At 43.0% G+C, this 18,219-nt stretch overlaps 1 protein-coding gene across 1 annotated transcript in view; it reads left to right on the top strand.

Moving 5' to 3' along the window:
• LOC117740356 (guanine nucleotide exchange factor VAV2-like) overlaps positions 1–18,219 on the top strand; it is a 164,120-nt gene that overhangs the window by 122,317 nt on the left and 23,584 nt on the right. Inside the window, 5 exon segments of the mRNA XM_034546712.1 lie at positions 137–205; positions 7,535–7,640; positions 9,647–9,745; positions 10,919–10,987; positions 11,680–11,780. Of these exon segments, the coding sequence (XP_034402603.1) occupies positions 137–205; positions 7,535–7,640; positions 9,647–9,745; positions 10,919–10,987; positions 11,680–11,780 (444 nt within the window).

Below are 18,219 nucleotides of genomic sequence, written 5' to 3'. Positions count from 1 at the left end.
GACGGAGCTCAGAGTGACACCCTGGCAGATCCAACACGCCGCTCTCGCACTGCTTATTTTTCTACGTGTGGATACTGTGGTGTGTGTACTAATATTTTATACTCTCTCTCTCTTCCCATCTGTGTGCGCGTGTCAGGCCCTTTCCATCAGAGGACACAGCTCTGAATGAGGATGATGTGTACCGGAGCCTTGAAGAGCTGGCAGAGTAAGTATTCATTGCACAACAAATCCACACACTCACCGACACACACACACACAAACGCACACTCACACTCACACAGATTTGTTTTTGTCACTGAGGAAGACGTTACATCAATTTATTTAATTTTCTGTAGCCTTCCCATAACCCTAAACTTTAACACACACACACACACTTAGACCATAATCATCATGAAGACAGATCATTGTTAGTTTTTAGCTATAACTTGGGTCGCTTTAAAGATATTTCCATCTGGATTTGATGTTCCAGCAGATAAAAAATAAAAGGTTTGCTACAGAAGGTCATTGCTTTCTTTAGCTTTAGTTTAGAGTATGCTTTTACACTCATCATGCTGTAAAAAAGTTCATCAAAGTGTGTGTGTATATATATATATATATATATATATATATATATATATATATATATATATATATATATATATATATATATATATGACATTATTGCTTATATTACGACAGACTTAACAATTCTCTACCCTATAACACATCTTTATGTGATGTTTCAGTGTGATTTTTGCCACTTCTTTCAATTTTCTCTCACTGCTTAATTACATAAGCGTGGAGCCTGGTGTCACTCTGCCCGTTGCAATGGTGACACCATCTCATGGTGTGGCGGCCTCTCCGCCTGACTCGGTGGCTCGCTTCCTGGTTTGGTGTGTGCATGTGTGCGTGTGCATGTGTGCATGTGTGTGTGTGTGTGTGTCTGCGTGTGTGTGGGTTTTGCTGGGTGTGAAAGAGAGGAAAGTAGGGTCTTGGAGTCTGCAGCGGTTCCAGCGCTGACAGCAGCTGCTCAACTCAGATTAATGGAGAATAATTAGTCTCCCGCTCTGAGATGGGTGTCGTTCATCACAGAAAGATAGGAGGCAGGAAAGGAGGAGATAGAAAGGAGACCATGCGGGTTATAGCAATATGCCATATGAATACTTGATTGTGGCGTTCTCCAGGAGGGAGATGAGGAATGTGCTCTTGCTAGAGGAGATGGGTGCCAGCCAGGCAGGCTAATGCTGGATTAGAGTCTCAGCCAAACATTTAGCCCTGTTAGCTTGGAGCACAGCTCCGTACATTGGAAACAGACCTGAATGCTGCACAAAGAAATGACCATGAAGAGATTAGAGGAACTACCAAGAACATGGTGATTGAAAGTTTTTATATACCAAAAAAAAACAGGAATGTAAATGTGCTTATAAAAGGACCGACTGCTTCAAAGAGAGAAGAAGTCCGATTTAGCGTGCGGCATTGCTCTATTATGTCCCTAATTTTGAAGCCATCCTGACTGCAATGCAAAGTGATACGAAAGGGTTGAGCTGACTATTATTTTTGGAGACCAACATGTTACAAACGATTTTCATGAACTGAAAACCCTCTTTGAAAGGGTTAAAGTTCTAAGACGAAAACAACCGGACCCGACAACGCCGTGGTGGAGTCCTGTCATTCACCAGGTAGCCCCGCCCTAAAGCATAACCTGCTTTATGGGCTATTTTACCCAAAATGGACTATAATGTACTAAATGAACATCACGCTGTATTGAAGAAGACTTGAAACTAGAGCTTGAAGCTATAAACTCATGTTAACAATAAATAAATCAAGGAGAGAAGGAGGGTCATGTTTTCATAGACTTCTTTACAACCGGCCTTCTTTTTTTCAACCAGAGGTTGAAGGCCCCTCCCCATTGGTTTTAGCCACATGGAATCAGCTTCAACGAGCTTAAATGCATCTCTTTTGTGTTAGTTTTTATCTGAAATAGTCATTGGTGTTGTCCCACTGTGCTCTTTGTGTCCCCTGTAGGTGCAGAGGGCCGAGTCTCATTTAATTAATCACGCGGCTCAGCAGCATGGCTGCTCTTGACCTTTTACAAAGAACATGTGTGCATTTACTTTCATCAACGGACAGACACATAATTGATTCCTCAGCAGGTCCTGCACCTAATATAGTTGGACACACTTAGCACATAGGCCACGCTAGCAATAACCGGGCTCTGAAAGACTTATTAATTAGCCTGAAATATTGATGCATGCATAATTTAAAGTGGACGCATGACGGAACTGCGAGAGCGAGGGAGAGGGCGAGGATGATCTTACCGCAGTAATAATAGTCATTTTGTATGGATGCAGTGCTGTTTAAGAGCATCTCAGAGGAAGAAGAGAATACAATCACAGCCCGTGTGGTATCATAAAAATAACGGCATGTAAGGAATAAAATGGCAATATTGTCACAAAAAAAATATTCAGTGTGAGCAAATGAAGCGGCATGGAATAGCAATTTAATGGCAAACAATAAAAATCAATAAAATGGCAACATTAAGTTCAGTGATGGGACGACAAAGGATACTAAGTGCAATGGAAAGCGATCTATAAAAATTGATTTTGAGGTGAGATTTAAAAACGGAGTTCATGCCAGCAGACCAAACGTTAAATAGAAGACTGTTGCAGCAGCAAAAGATCGATCGACCTTTCATTTTAATCTGGAGCGGCCAGAAGACCCGAACTGGACTGGTGGAGGTCTCTGAGGATAGCTGCAGGTTCACGACTCACTAATGTAATGGTGACTGATGTATTGATCCATGTGTTTAATGCCATAACTGCTTTGATATATATATATATATATATATATATATATATATATACACACACAGTATAAGGCTTTTAAAGATGGTTGTTCTCCAGCCAGCAGCTTGGCCTTTGCACGTAGTGGGAGAATGTTTGCGGTCGACCGTGTATCATGTTTGAGGTTTCAGCAGAGGTCACTTTCCTTGCTGCAGGATTTCCATATTTACGATATCAAGTCAGAAGAACTCATGTCAGACGAGGGGAATCGAGGCTTCAGGCTGCGAGGTACGAGCTCACTTGTAAATCAATGTAAATGATTGGCACTGAGATTCCACGATGGGCTCAGGTATGTGTGTATTTGCGAGGCGTGCTCCCGGCTTTCTGCTGCACCACATCTGTTTGAGTCAGGTAGAGGCCGGTCGCGACCTAATTGAGGTCTCCTGGGTTAATGCGCTAAACCTGATCCGCACTTCCTTCCTGTGGCTTTGTGATGTCGAGTCTTGGTGTCGTTTAACTCGGAGCTCTCCCCGTCTGGAATGACTCCATCCCGGAGTTGACAAAGCATGAAATGGAGGTGGATCGGACACAGTCGCCAGGGGACTGTTTCCTCTGTGAAAGGCAGACATAGATTTCCATTCCAAAGCAAACGGTGTCACAAGCCCTTTGTGTCACTCTTTTGCACTTTGTTGTGCTCCATTAATCCCTTGGGCAGGTTGGCATGAAAAGTCAATAGCTTTGAAACTGATGGAACTCAGTCGGTACCATTTACTGCATTGCAGCGTTTTAAATTCAACTTTATCTTACCACATGACCACACTCAGGTGAAACTATCTTTCAGCTATAAGAAGTGGACACAGTCACCCTGAAGTTCAACATGTTGGCCGCTGTCCTTTTGTTGTTTTGCTGTGGTCCTCGTGGTCGTTTTGCAACACTCGAGGGTGGAGCTCGATACAATCCAATGTTTCATAAGAACAAAATGAACACAAAGGTTTTAATTAACTTTCATGAATTGAAAACACTGTGAAAGGGTTAAAGTCGTAAGACAAAAACACCTGTCAATCACAAGGTAGCCACGCATTAAAGCATACCCTGCTTTATGGTCTATTTTACTCAATGGGATTATAATTTACTAAATGAACGTCATGCTGCATTGGAATTAGTGATTGAGAACATGAACTCATGTTTACTGAGGGAATACATCAAGAGAGAAGGAGGTTCATACCTTCCTTAAGTACATACAGCATATCAAAATCTAATGCCGTAGAATTTATTGGGAATTTCTGCACCTGAGATAATAAGCCCTTACGATTTTAATGCTCAGTGTGCTTTTCATCCACCATGTTAGCATTGTGAGGCAACCTCCAGCTGTGTAGATGCAGTGCGGCAGCATCATCACAAGCCCTGAGCCCAGCTCTAAAAAAAAAAAAACCTTCCAGTATTGAAAAACTTAATATTCTTTAAATAGAAACCTGCCTTTGGGGACCAATGCTCAGTAGCTCTGATATGGTGAGTCATCCTCCGTCCCTCCTCTCCACTGATGTAACTCTATGTCATTGAGGTTGCGTGCAGACGCCATGGAGACCCTCTGCCCTGTCACTGTTTAATCAGACAGAAAATCAGACCTAATTCATGAGTCCTCGGGACTTTGTCACCCTTTTTTGTCCTATTTCACTGCTGCAATACATGCACATGTACATGCACACACAAAGTGCATTTATGTGACTTATTATGTCCAAGAGACAAAGGGACGGAACATGTTATATATATTAATAGTTATGTTGTGACAGATTTACACTGGCAAGCACACAGCTAGAAACATGAACCTTGAGCATCAATACGACATGTCTAAACTCCAACCATTGTTGTAGCATTTATCTTAACATAAGCCTACACTTGAGCTAAAAATCTAAAAGGGCGACAGACTTTTGTCCCCAAGATATTCTCCATTTCCTGTGAATCTCTTGTGCGTGTGAAGGTAATACTTAGTAGTACTTAAAACAAATGTCTTATTAAGATAAGACAAAATAGAATACAATAAACACATAGTTCTTCGCCTCAGATGGACCTAACCACCACCACGGGGCCTAAGATCATAGTCTAACCCGCATCCAGCCATTGAAGAAATGAGAAGAAAGCCACAATGTCCTTAAGACTTCACTACCCAACACATCGTGACTGTTAAAGATGAAATTGGTCCTCACAGTTATGGAAAGGCAGGACATACACCTGAAGATTATGACATTTTTTAACCATTTTGGATTAGCAGGTTCTATGAAACCCAGTATTACCTGGGTTTCATAGAAGCTGCTAATTATTCTTTCACGTTACTACAGTAGGAACTCGATATGGGGTTCATTACAGTTATTTGACCCGAGGCTCAATGCATATTGACTGTGAAAACAGTTAGTCAATTATGAAGTTTGTTAAAGACATTACCAATTAGAAATCTGGAGGAGCATAGACACTGATATTCCCTCTCGCTAGTATTTGGGAAAATAATTTTAGACAATGCATTTCAACTAAATCCAGGAAAGGGGCAGAAATGGAATCCAGTCGTCTAAAATGTAATAAATAAATAAGAAATCATTGTCCAATGCATATTTGGGATCAATAGAAAAGTAAACCTTGGGGATTAGGAACAAAACATTTTTTTTAATTTAAAAGTATTAATATTGTTCTATTCTTACAGTAATTTAAATAGCCCCCTCCCCCCTCAGACTGCCCTACCAACTCCTCCCCCATGCTCTGACCTGGAGAGATCCTGCTCCTCTTAGATCTTTGCAGAGGTCATATTCATATCACCTATAGCACTAGACCTCCATCTTCTCCTCCTGTCTCCGAGGGATTAGAGCAGAACGTAAAGTACAACATCTTCTTGTTTTGAGCTCCCCTGCCGTGCCACACATCAGTCACCGTGGAGCCTTCTCTTATCTCAGAGTTCAGAGAGGAGCCACTGATGGGCCAGTGTTGGCCGCCCACACAGCTTTCCCCGCTCTAACTTAACGGAGGAAAGAAGAAGCGCAGACAGTGAACCAGGCCACCTCAATTAAAACATCAAACATCTCCTGCGTTAGCTGAATATTATATATCTTCTTCCAATTTCTAGCTCCTATTCACACAGACCGTGAAAGGAGGTATTTTCTAGCAATTATGGCAGATTTAGAAGGTCATACGCAGCCATGTCACAGTGAAGAAAACTTTTTCCCAAACATGTGTCCGTAAATCTCGTTTTAGAATATTCATGAATCAATAAGGCCTGCAAAATCCTTACAAGATGCATCCCATTTCAGAGATGTCCAAGTGACATGTTTGGTGCTAGGACAGACGGGTTATGGCCCCATCAGGCAAGGAGTGAAACATTTTCCTCAAACAGGGAGGCAAAGGTGATCACATGCACATACATCTGGATGAGGCGCTCCAGGAGGGGAATCCTGTCTCCGATTACCCCCACTCAGGCTGGGTCAGAGCACAAAACAGCCTCCCCCGAGCTGGTAGATTAAAGGTCACGCTCAAGGACACTGAAGCACGGCGGCCACTCGCCAAGCTGGAACCATGGTTCTCCTTTTCTGAGCACCTGGACTGCCAACTCTCACAGTACAGTCTTTTATAGCATTTATTAAGGTGAGAGGACAGGTGCGTGGCGGTGTTCTTAAAACAACAGGAAGTTGTAGTTATTGGAGCTTGACCTGTCGATTCGGCCCGCTAATCAAAACGGACAGATGTCGGAGAAATCACGGTACTTTAAAACCCAAATCAGACCACACATACGCTGCACTGAGATTCAGTGTGAGGGTATTCTCTCTCCGTGTACATGTCCATAGAAAAACGAGGCTTCCTGTAAGCCCAGAGCCTTAAAAATCACGTTTTCTAAGTTGACTTCAGTATCAAACGCAATCCATTCATGTTTGTACGCCACATTGAAAACAGGAGCTTCTTATTGCTCGATTCTGCATACTTTATATATATATATATATGTAGCCAGAATGTTCACACTTGGGTACATGTAAACAATGAACAGGGCTCAAGTTGTAGCCTTCAGCGTGATGCTCTGAATCCATGTCGACATTCCATGTGAGCGTTATTCGGCCTCCTCCTCAGTACATTGGAGGTGAATGGAATTGTGTTTAAAGAAGCTAGAACCCTGATCCTCCATTATTTAGCAGGCAACTCCGACTACTTTTAGTTATTCACAGTACTTAATCATTTATTTCCCGTTTCGGCGACCTAAAGCTCCCGTGGTTATTAACTACATCGATATGGGCCCGTTGCCAGAGCGTATTCCTGCCCAGGGTTCTCCACTGCCTCGGTAAGTTTCCCCCAACCAATAATTGCTTTTCCAGGACAAAGGCAGATGCAGTGCGGGCTCCCCCTAGCATCGGGGGCCTTTCCCACAAGGCTCTCCTCTCCACAGTGCCTGTCTGTGCTCTGCTGGCTGCTTGCCTAATTAAAGGTCAGTTAGCTAGCTGGGTGCCAAAGAGGCATAAACACATTAAAGGGAAATGCCACTCAATAACGCAACTCGGTGGAGGTTTGTAAACATCGGGTGCTGTGTCCCCTTGTCGGGACAACACCAATATGGCTCTCGCAGGTAAGGGCCCGGGAGAGGTAATGAGCTTGTACCGGTGTGACTGCTCGCTGCCTCTCAGCTGTCAGAGCAGCTTAAAGTGGACATAAGAAGCTTCTTCTTTTTTTTTTTGACCCGGTAGAAGGATCCGTCTTGTGAGTTAAGTTGGTCATCCAACGCGTCTGTGCTTGTGTTCTTCCCCCAGTGAGCATGACTTGGGTGAGGATGACATCTACGACTGTGTGCCGTGTGAGGACGATGGGGATGACATCTATGAGGACATCATTAAGGTGGAAGTACGACAACCCATGGTGAGAACACTGTGGCCCAATGTCCTCTCTTTATCATTAGGTTTTGTATTTAATAAATGATCCATGATGTAATTGTCTCAGGCGCTCACTGAAGGTCTATGACTGAAATGTTGTGTTTTCTTAGTCACCTTCGACACAGATGCTTGTTTATCCATCACACAATACTTATTACCAGGAAAGATGCAACAAACTAATAGTGCAAACAAGAGGGTACACACACGCTGCTCCGAGGAAGGCTTCCCTTTATATTTGCATGATGTCATATCTCTAAACGCACTCTGACACAACTGGTGATTAATTTGACTTCTGACTTTGCTGCTTTGCCCTTCCCATGCTGCAGATCAGATACATGCAGGTGAGTGGCGCTGTGCTTGTGACTCACCTCACCCTGTCAGCTAACTTCATTTAAAATAACTGAGAGCGTCCCAAGAGAGAATGGCCTGCCAGTTAGATTATTGACCCGTGCCTGTGGGGGGTGAATGGGACCCCATCCGGTCCAAAGAGTGACTTCAGCTCGGGGACTGCAGTGTTAACTGACATCAGCGTGGACCACCAGCTGCCACATCGAAAGCACGAGACAAATAAACGTTACCCGGCTGGCTTTAAGCCCTGCTTCTAAATTGATTGATTACATTCTGGATTGAGGCCTTGACTAGATTTGTATGTATAAATTGCAACAAATCTGTTCCAGATGGCGTTGTTAGTAACTCCACAGTCAGGCCTGCTCCAATCACTCCCACAACATAGAACATCCCAATAGAAATGAAGCCTCTCTCGCTCGTCACATGCATACATTTCACTCTCATAATCAACTTCCGATGTGCATCTAAACCTCTTGGTTAGGCTCATGGTAGAACAAATCTGGGTTTGGGTTCAAATAAGTACACTTTAAATATCTGCACTTCTTACCTACTTGGCGTTTGTAAAGACTGGAAAGTTGCGCAACAAAACAACAACAAAATAACTGAACATTCCTTTTGATTTGACACTAAATCTGGGCCTCCTGGGTTATAGTCCTATGTTTGTCTGACTTGCAGACCTTCTCGCCATTTACATTACGTCAGCAAAGGAAGGATTTGCGTTGCAGTCAGCTGTCTCATGCAGATGCCAGAGGTCTGGGAGGGAGACCGGGTTGATATATATTCATGTTCATACAGTCATGTTTTCTCCCCAGTCAGCGTCATCCCCACCCCACTTTGCTCCTTGGCAGCATATCTGCTCGTAGAGGAATGTCAAACCTGAGGGGCATCGCTGTAGCTCACTAATTGTGCATATTGTTAACCGTTTTAGATCGTAAATGCATTTTTCCTCTGGTTCCACTAGCTATTGCATTCCACTGTAGCCTGTATGAAAATCAATTAGCAAATCCAATCATTTTTTTGTTGCCCAGGACTCCCTGGAAAGCAGAATTGATTGTGAATAGATTATCCTGTTGAAATAAAGTAGAACAGACTGTAGAAACCAGCTTGAGTTGTGTGATCCATCACAGTCAACATCAAGGCCTCATTCGTTGTTGTCAGTGTTTCATTATGGCTGCGTGGTAAATTGATTAGGAAAAGTCGGCACTGCATTATCTCATGCAGATAATGTCATTTAATAGAATACACAACTCCAGCAATGGAAATGAATAGAAACCGTTGACCGCCTGCAAAAAAAAGAGGAGAAAAAAGATACATAATATTACAATTTGAAAAACATTGCAAAATGATTAGTTATGATGAAATATGTGTCTGGAGAATTGACTCAAACCACAGGAAGCCACAGGAATATGGTAGTTTTTTAAAAATAGAGTAATAGATAATGAATGTGAAACAGGCATCATCTTAAACTTTAGTATGCAATTCCATGCAATCATCACACACACAAAAAAAGAGCGCCGATCCTTACAATCATCCAGAAAACAGTAAACAAATGTCGGCCTCGGCTATATGTGAAAAGATAACCGACGATCCAGACTCACGCTGTGTAATTGTCCCGACTCATTATATTTCCTGCCCTCATCATAGAAAATGGGCATGACGGAAGATGACAAGAGAAATTGCTGCTTAGTGGAGATCAAAGAGACGGAGGCAAAGTACTACAAGACATTGGAGGACATTGAGAAGGTGAGTGCACATGCGATGCTGTGTCGGAGTTCCCTTTTGTCAGTTCTTCTTTGTTGGTGTCTCCGGCCCGTGGACCAGGTCCCAGCATGGAAATGTCAGCTATCGGCACAGTAATTGGAGGGTCGCAAATGTCACAGGAGCTGGTCAATAGGTTTATTATCGGCTCAGCAGGAGGAAAAACTTTGGGCGTGGGAATATATCGGTGTTGTTGCATCCAGTATCCAGCAAGAGAATCCCCCAAAAAGTTGACTTCTACATTACACATTCAATTCATTTCAGTTTATTTTATATAGCCCAAAATCACAAAATTCCAAATTTGGCTTTACAACCTGTACACATACGACATCCCTGTCCCAGGACCTCACATCGGATCACGGAAGAACTCCCAAATATACCCAAGTGTGTATGTATGAGAATTCCACATTCATTTCTCCAACATCTTTACCTTCCAATGGTGAGTTTTCCTCCCACCCGTCCCAGTTTCTTGATTTCCCTCTGATTGACAGCTGCACAACGCTCGTTAGCGATCACAGTAGCGGTCGCATCGGACGCCCCCCCTGTGAACTCAATGTGCGTCCACGTAAAGCGGCGGATTAAGTGTGCGTAAAGAGCCGTGAACCCGCGCGGTAACGAGCCGTTGTTGAGACCAGCGCCCGCTAACGCATCACTTTCCGCGTTGACAGATTTCATTGCACGATTTGATGGAGCGCCGCAAATCACCCGCTCCGCTAATTTCATTAAACTAAATGTGCGTCCTGTGTTTTGGCGCGGCGGCCCAGCGCGGGACTAAAACGCGGGCAAATAACCCTCTCGTGATCGGCGGACTCGTTAGGCTTAATTGAGTTGGGGTTAATAAAGCCTCATTTCTTCATTGCTTCTCCGTTGATCTATTTGTTATTGTTTATGATGATGGAATGTGACAACCATAAAACAATGTTGGAGAAACAATAGGCGGGTTTATCTTCTGCAAGCATAAGTGCAGCGTCGGGAAAGCGCTTCCTACTGTGAACTGAAGGCAGCTACAGAGTTATATCCTGAAATCAAATAACCCGTGAACAACAATGCGATGAATGGAACAGATCGGCCACAGCTTCATTCTATTTCATCTTTTTAAAATGAAAGACGGACAACTCTGGGTACCATATTCACGATTTGTCTCTGGTTTCTCTTCAGAATTACATGATCCCGTTGAAGCAGGTCATGAGTCCACAGGACATGGAGGCTATCTTTGTCAATCTGGAGGTGAGAGGAAATGACTTCTATACAGCGCGCCCGAATGTCTCGCTCAGCCAGTGAATAATTCAATGTGTGTATGGGTGGCTGCATGAATGTCAGGGCGTGTGGGGAGATGATATGTGTTAATAGTCACGCTTTGATTTGCACTGCGATCTCAGTTCAATGTATTCATCACAACATGGAGACACAATATGTATTTGCATTGCGTCCGTGGCTCCTGGGCCGTACAACTTTATCAATAATCAATGGACGACGTTTCAGTATTGCACCAATTACCAAACGGTGAACACCTAAAGGAACATTAGGTGTCACTTTATTTGGATAGTCTGCCACCAAACGATGTACAGAGCATTTTCTAACAGCTTCGTAGTTCAGATTCAACGATTCGTTCGTTTCACTCAGTCTGAACATATTTAAATGACAATTCATCAACATGCCGACATATTCGCAGACCAATTTAGTTGAATGATTAGAAAACATGTTGAACATATTAATACGAACCACGAGTTTTTGTTGAACAACCTCATGTTCATCTGATGGTATACAATTTGTATATTGAAATGTTCCACAAATGTTTTACCATGAAATATATACTTATATGTTTTACCATGAGAATCATGTGTACGCGTATGAGTGGTTCTTTCCATGTTAAAAACTATGTGCAAAGGATTCTAATATGTATTATGATGTGCACTCAGGATGTAATCAAAGTCCACCTCGCCCTCCTGCGAGCCATCGACCAGAACATGGTCTGCGGAGGAAGCGGCCTGGGGAAGATCTTCCTTGAATTCAAGGAAAGGTTAGTATGTGTTTGCATTGTTGATCCCGCCACAGGGAGATGTTGTTCTTCTTTTGGGTCTGAGAACCCACTTTCCCTTTTGAAGCCAGGAGGCTGCGTCGTGTTGAGTCTCCACAGATTGGTCAGAGGATGGCTGGGATTAGTGTTCAACGAATAAGTCAATTAAAAGAAAAACAAAAGAAGACTCTGAGAGAGCGTGTAGCCACTTGTTGCCCATTCAGCCAACCCGGCCAGAGTAGATCCACTGAAGACTGCGTTAGCCACGGCCACGTGGTTACCGCAAGTTTTATTTTGTGAAGTGCTCAACTTGTTTAACTGTCAAGTGTTTGATGAAATCAGGTTTCATGTTCTGAGTGCAGCCACCTGCCTTCAAGATCTACTCCACTCCGTAGAAACGAGATGGAGCTTTCGGTCGTGCTGCTTTTGCACATTGCTCCACCCCTAACAACCAAAATGTTCTATATGACCTATAATTTAAAAGAATTACATTGATATTACGCAATCTGTATATATTGTATTTATCTATATGTGCAAACATATAAATTACTTGAAAATATTATTTAGTTTTCCTTTTTAATTGATTAATTTACTGCTACCGTTACACAGTTTGTTATTGCCTATTTAATTGATTATATTCTATTAATTTAAATATTTTGGATATATGTTTTTTTTCTCGAATGGAGGGGCCTACAACTCCATGTAATCCTAAATTAGAATATTCATACTGCACAGACACACAGAGATGTTTTTCTGTGAAGAGGGAAAGCAGCGGTTCATTGGAGAAAAGGGTTTCCTCTCCGATCTCCATCTTAGCTGCTGAGCAACATGTGGATGATCTGCATCCCTGAGGGCGAGCAGTGATCCGTGCCGTGCCGAGCGAGGCTGCTTCATAGGTAATGGTGATGATGGCGGTGATAGGTTCTGGCCCTGGTCATCATTCCATACACAGCCGTGGATATGCCACTCTCCTCACATCATACACCCATTACCGCAAGAGTGAGTAGCACACCACCAAATGTGTGTGCGTGTGTGTGTATGCAAGAACAGGTACACACACACACACGCCCACTCCTACTGTATCTCCTTCCCGGTTTAGCTCATCTGACTCTCTGATCTGATTGAGCAGAGTTTGGAAATCTTCATTTGTACGTAATCCAAGATAAGGTCCAGCTATGAATTATTATTATTGAATAGTTGTGTGATTTAAGCTCTATTTTTATTGTATTTCCAGGTCCTTTCTTTTGGACTAAATGTTAAACAAAAAATATATTAAAAACTTGCAAAGTAATTCTATGGCCAAAAGTACGTCGACACTTTAATCTTGGATCCGGGGATTGTTGAACATTAAAACTATTGACATTATTTTCAAACATCCTCTCTTAACATCCTCAAGACTTCTGGGAAGACAAGATGTTGACGACCTTTGATTTCCTCCTATTCACCCACACAAGCATTCCTATCTCAATTCCACTCCCACACAAAATAATCCTGTCCCATCCCGATCTCAGAAGATTGACTCCCATCCCAACCTGTTCCCGTGTTAATATGCGGTAATTCTTTTCTTTTTTTTTTGTAAATATGTTTTATTGGTTTTCACAGTTTTTATCCCACCAGGGAAGAGGATTCACACATGTAGGACAGTTATAGATTGAAATCTGAAACCTCATTCCCGACCCACACCACCCCCCCATCCCACACACCCAATGTAGGGTTACAGGCTATGGAATTTATACCTTTAGGTAAATTCAGGTGATGGACGTAATATCAAAATAATTGCGTTAATCGATCCTCAAATAATAAAGTGAGAAAAATAAAATGGCTAATAGCTAAGGAAAACAAGAAAACTAAATTTAAATAATTAAATTAAAGGGGGGGGGGAAAGGGGCTGATCACTGTTGCTATGGGTCGGATAAGGGATCGACATTAGTCTTTGTCGAGAGGTTCTTGTAAGGAGTCGTAGTAGTCTAGAAAAGGTCTCCATACGGTATATGCGGTATTTCTTAACATTAAAACGGACCTATCGTTACATTGATTCCCGTCGGGCCCCAGTCACGTGATGAATAGTGCAAATGTCTTCCGTCCCGAGGGAAACCCAAAGGAATCCCGTGACCCACAGGGGTTGTTAGCCTCTAGAGGTCACGGCCGAGGTCAAGCATTTCTTCATGGACCCACTTTGTGCTCGAAGGACACGACCATGTTGAAACAAAAACCTCGGAACTAAGTTTCCCAAACTTAAAAAAAAAGGAGCCACAGAATAAAATTACCCATACAGTCACACAGTGTGTGTACATACAATACACACACTACCTGTTTGTTTTGAAATGGGCGTTAACCTTCTATCTCTGACAGAAATAACTCACATTTATCTTCCATTCATAAACAAATGTGCTGATGACATGCTGTTCTTTGTCAGTGTTTATCTTTCGTGACATTCTCAGAAATGAGAAGCGGGGTTATTTTCGGAAAAACGGTTCATTAGATTTGCAGATCCAGTGCGTCACGGGCTTTGCCTGCGTGCGTGTGATTGACATGTATAGCTGCCTCATTGTGAGCCACCAGGGTGTCTTGGTTCTGTGCGGCGATAAGCAACACAGGCCACAGCACCGCTCTCATCAGGCACCTTGGCAAATTGTTCTGAGGACCAGGCTTGGCATAAATAATTTGCTTATCTATGCTTGTAAGTCCAGGTGACCTTTACAACAATGTGCTTGTATCTTTTTTTTTTTTTTTCCTTTCTCTCGTTGGTGCAAAGGATGAAGAGGTTTTCTTTTTTCTTCTTCTATTTGTCATTGAAATTTCGCCAATGCTGAAAATGTCACTGGTTTATCTCGACTACTCCTCAGTCTTTAAAACCGCCGGTACTGGGCTAACGGGGAAAGGTGGGCTCAGAGGAAGCTCCATAAACCAAATGGCCGTCTAAGTACCCCCTTGTTGATATCCTCATTTTCGACATTACCCAACTCATTTCCGGAGTAATCTCGGCTTCCCGATATCACGGCCGCACTACGAGCCTCTTTATCGGAGGCCTTTGCTCTACGTTCTCCTCCATTTGCTGTGTGCGGGATACGTTGAGTGGAGGTGAGGGGGTCCCAACGCCATGTGTCGGAGACTATTAGCTGGCTCCACGGCCTGTCACTTCTGGTTTTGCTTGGAGATTGGCTCGGCACGTAGAGGGCTCCACCGGGGCGGGGGTGAAGGCCCACGGCGCAGTTACTCAAAATTGCATTTTATGTGAAATAACATGCACGACAGCATCCTCGTTATTGAAGAGGCCAGAACAGCAGGGCCAAGTCACGGCACTGAAAAGAATTCAAACAAACAGGTTTTTTTTTTACTGCACCAGCAAACTCTCCAATAAAGGAAAACTGTCTCGAAGAGCTCTGTCGTTGAGAGGTTGCTGTGTGGCTTCTTCTAATTCCCGTGAGGGAATTTCTTTCAAATTTGGCACAAACGTCTGAATGGAATTCGGCGTCATTGTGAAACTCACAAAACTAGTTTTGGCCATTAAAAAAAAAACAATAATCCGTATGCTAACTAATACAATTTCACACAAATGTCTAATAGGACAAAATGAAGTGATTAGCAACTCTCAGTTCTAGTTAGTAGAATGAAGAAAATCAGCATATGCTCAAAGGCAAAGGAAGCAAAGCAAGGCGTGTGATGAACACAGAGCCCTCATCCAACCAGGAAGCATCACTAATGCTTCACTCTTAAGAAATGTTGCACCTTTGGAATCTCACTGCAATTATTTGGCTTGATAACTGTTTGAATACTTTATGCTGCATGAGACGCTAGAGTAATGCTGGAATAATTAAATTCACTTCGCTCTGCAGATGTCCACGGTTGCTTTCGTCGTTTTGGGGAAAGGCCAATATAGAGCTTAATTAGCTCGGACTATTCCAATTAACATTTAAAACTTAATTAAAATACAAAGTCCTGATTTTGCCCCTTCTTTCTTGTGTGTACAATCCGGTGTTTTTTCGATTGCAATGTTTCAAGCAGCAAGAACGAAAGCAGGGCGCGATGAGTCGGTCCCTCCCACAGTGAAGTGTTCAGAGTGGGCTTATCACCGCTTCCACGGACTAATTATGCACGACTGCGCCACGAGTGGAGGCCTGCTGCAGTGTGCTCGTGTGCCATCAGCCCCTTTTGTTGCACTGCCTGTCTCGGTGAGGAGGACAAAGCCTCTCAAGTACCAGACGAAAGGCTGTTATTAACTGTGTGAATACATAACTTGTGTCCCCACAACATGGCGTCTAATGAGCCTGTTATTGCTTGACTCGTTGCGTGGGATTTTGTGACCTTGGGTGTGATGTTTCAGAGCCAGATATTGATGCTTTTCTTGTTTTTTTTCTGTTTCTTTGCACACAACAGAAAACGACAAAGTGCTTTTTCTTTTTCTTTCAATCGATGTCATTCATCTTCTGAGTAAAGTACAAAATACTGTGTTATTTTTCCATACGCTAGGGTTTTACTCCTCGCCCTTTCCATTGTCGAACACACAACTAATCCAATGAAATCAACTTGCATTGATACACATATACACAGCACAGCACACACAGTGAAGCCTCTGTATGAGGACCAGTGGGCAGCGGTGCAGTGCCGGGGAGTGCCTTGCTCAAGGGCCCCTCATTATGCTCCCCTTGGTGCATGTGGGGACTCGGCCAGTATATGATACAGCTGCAGTACACTGACCTCTTTTCATGTTACACATGTCGACATCCAAATAGAATGGATAGGATTATCTGACAAAATAAGCACTGTTATGCTCTTATGTATCTTTTCCAGTTCCATTCCTTCGGGACCCCAACAATACAAATGATCCAGCTTTACCATTTGAGAGCTCCAGTCTTATTCTGAATTTAGATTAGTGGCATAACTATATATGTATATGTATATAATTCTCTTTTAATTTACAAATTAAAACAATTCTGGGAAAACATTAAGCAAAGTGTCACCTGTGGATTCTCCTCTTTTTTTAATGAATACCCTCATTTTGGGACACAACACTAAGCTGAAGAACACATTCATATGACATATCACCATTATATAAAGCAGTGATGGCTAGCGTTTTTATTTTCACATTTATTAAGAGTTGGAAGTGTAATATTCATTCTCCTTTTACCTCTGGTTGGGTTTCCACCATCTCCTGACAACACCTGGCCCTTTAGCTGCGAGATACAAATACAGTTACTGGAGTTTCTAACTTCGTATGGCTGCCATTTGGAGCTGAACAGGTAGCGCACAGTGGGCTCATCCGAGCTTGTGTTGCTTGGAAACGAGGCTCGTGGGAACACTGAGAAGAGATATACTGTGCAACCAAAACTGCAATCTCCAAAAAGCTAAAGGGGCCTCCGATATTCCAGCAGAACGGTGCTGCCTGGTTGGACAGGCCGTTTGTTTGCTGCAAATGGAAACTTACAAAGAGATTGAGCCCTCGGGCAGCGGAGAACGAGCCTCTTGCTCCAAGCCCACATTGGTACTGATGAAAACACACACACACACACACACACACACACACACACACACACACACACACACACACACACACACACACTAAAGGATGGTCTTTATTTAAACTCGATCAGATAGGGCAACAAAATCACGTCCATTGAATCAGCTCTGCTGTGCTGTGGGAGAAACATCGTGTTTCAGTATCTGTTTCTTATTCAGCAAAAGTAGCGTCTCATCTTTTTTAAAAGCCTTATAATCATTTCAGAAAACATGTAGAATCAGCATTGTAGTAAAACTCCCAGTTAAACGCGGTGATAGCAGCTCGGCATGGAAAGCGTCACCTCGACGGTTCAGAGCGTCACGACATGAACTCACATCACCTCAAATCTGCACATAAAGACAGGAAGGGGAATTATTTATGTTCATCAGGTAGTCTAAAAATAAAGACATCAGAGGACTGGACCAACGTCAGATTACACTATGACAAAAATTCGAATGCATCTCGACGAGTCCGTGGTCACATAGTTTAGGAGCGAACAGCCTCTTTTCCACACTGAAGAACAAAGATCTGGCCTTCACTCACTGTCCACGTCCTTTAAGAGCAACATTAAGCATGTCCAACCTCAGAGGCTGCTGCTTCACTTTACTGATTTCTCTTCTTCATGTTCTCCGAGATGATCTTTATCTTTCTTTAATCGTTCTACTTCTGGCTGTGAGACACATCTGACGTCTCTCAAACTCCTAAACGGCTCTAATGATTCCCACATTCTCATTCTTCTGTGCCGATGACGTTAAGCATGAAGGGTGTCTCTTTGGATCCTTGCTACGCTGCTCAGTCCGCCCGCCGTCTTATAATTGATCAAGACCCCCATTAATCTCAATCAGCCTGGAGGGGCGTTAGAGGAGGGGGACTGTCTCCCCTCATGTGGATCAGGTCTTAATCAGGGGCTCGTTAGCCCAGGGCCAGTTTTACCAGGGGGAGGAG

Source organism: Cyclopterus lumpus, chromosome 12, assembly GCF_009769545.1.
Source record: "Cyclopterus lumpus isolate fCycLum1 chromosome 12, fCycLum1.pri, whole genome shotgun sequence".
NCBI lineage: Eukaryota > Metazoa > Chordata > Actinopteri > Perciformes > Cyclopteridae > Cyclopterus > Cyclopterus lumpus.
This window is presented reverse-complemented; position numbering and strand designations above follow the sequence as displayed.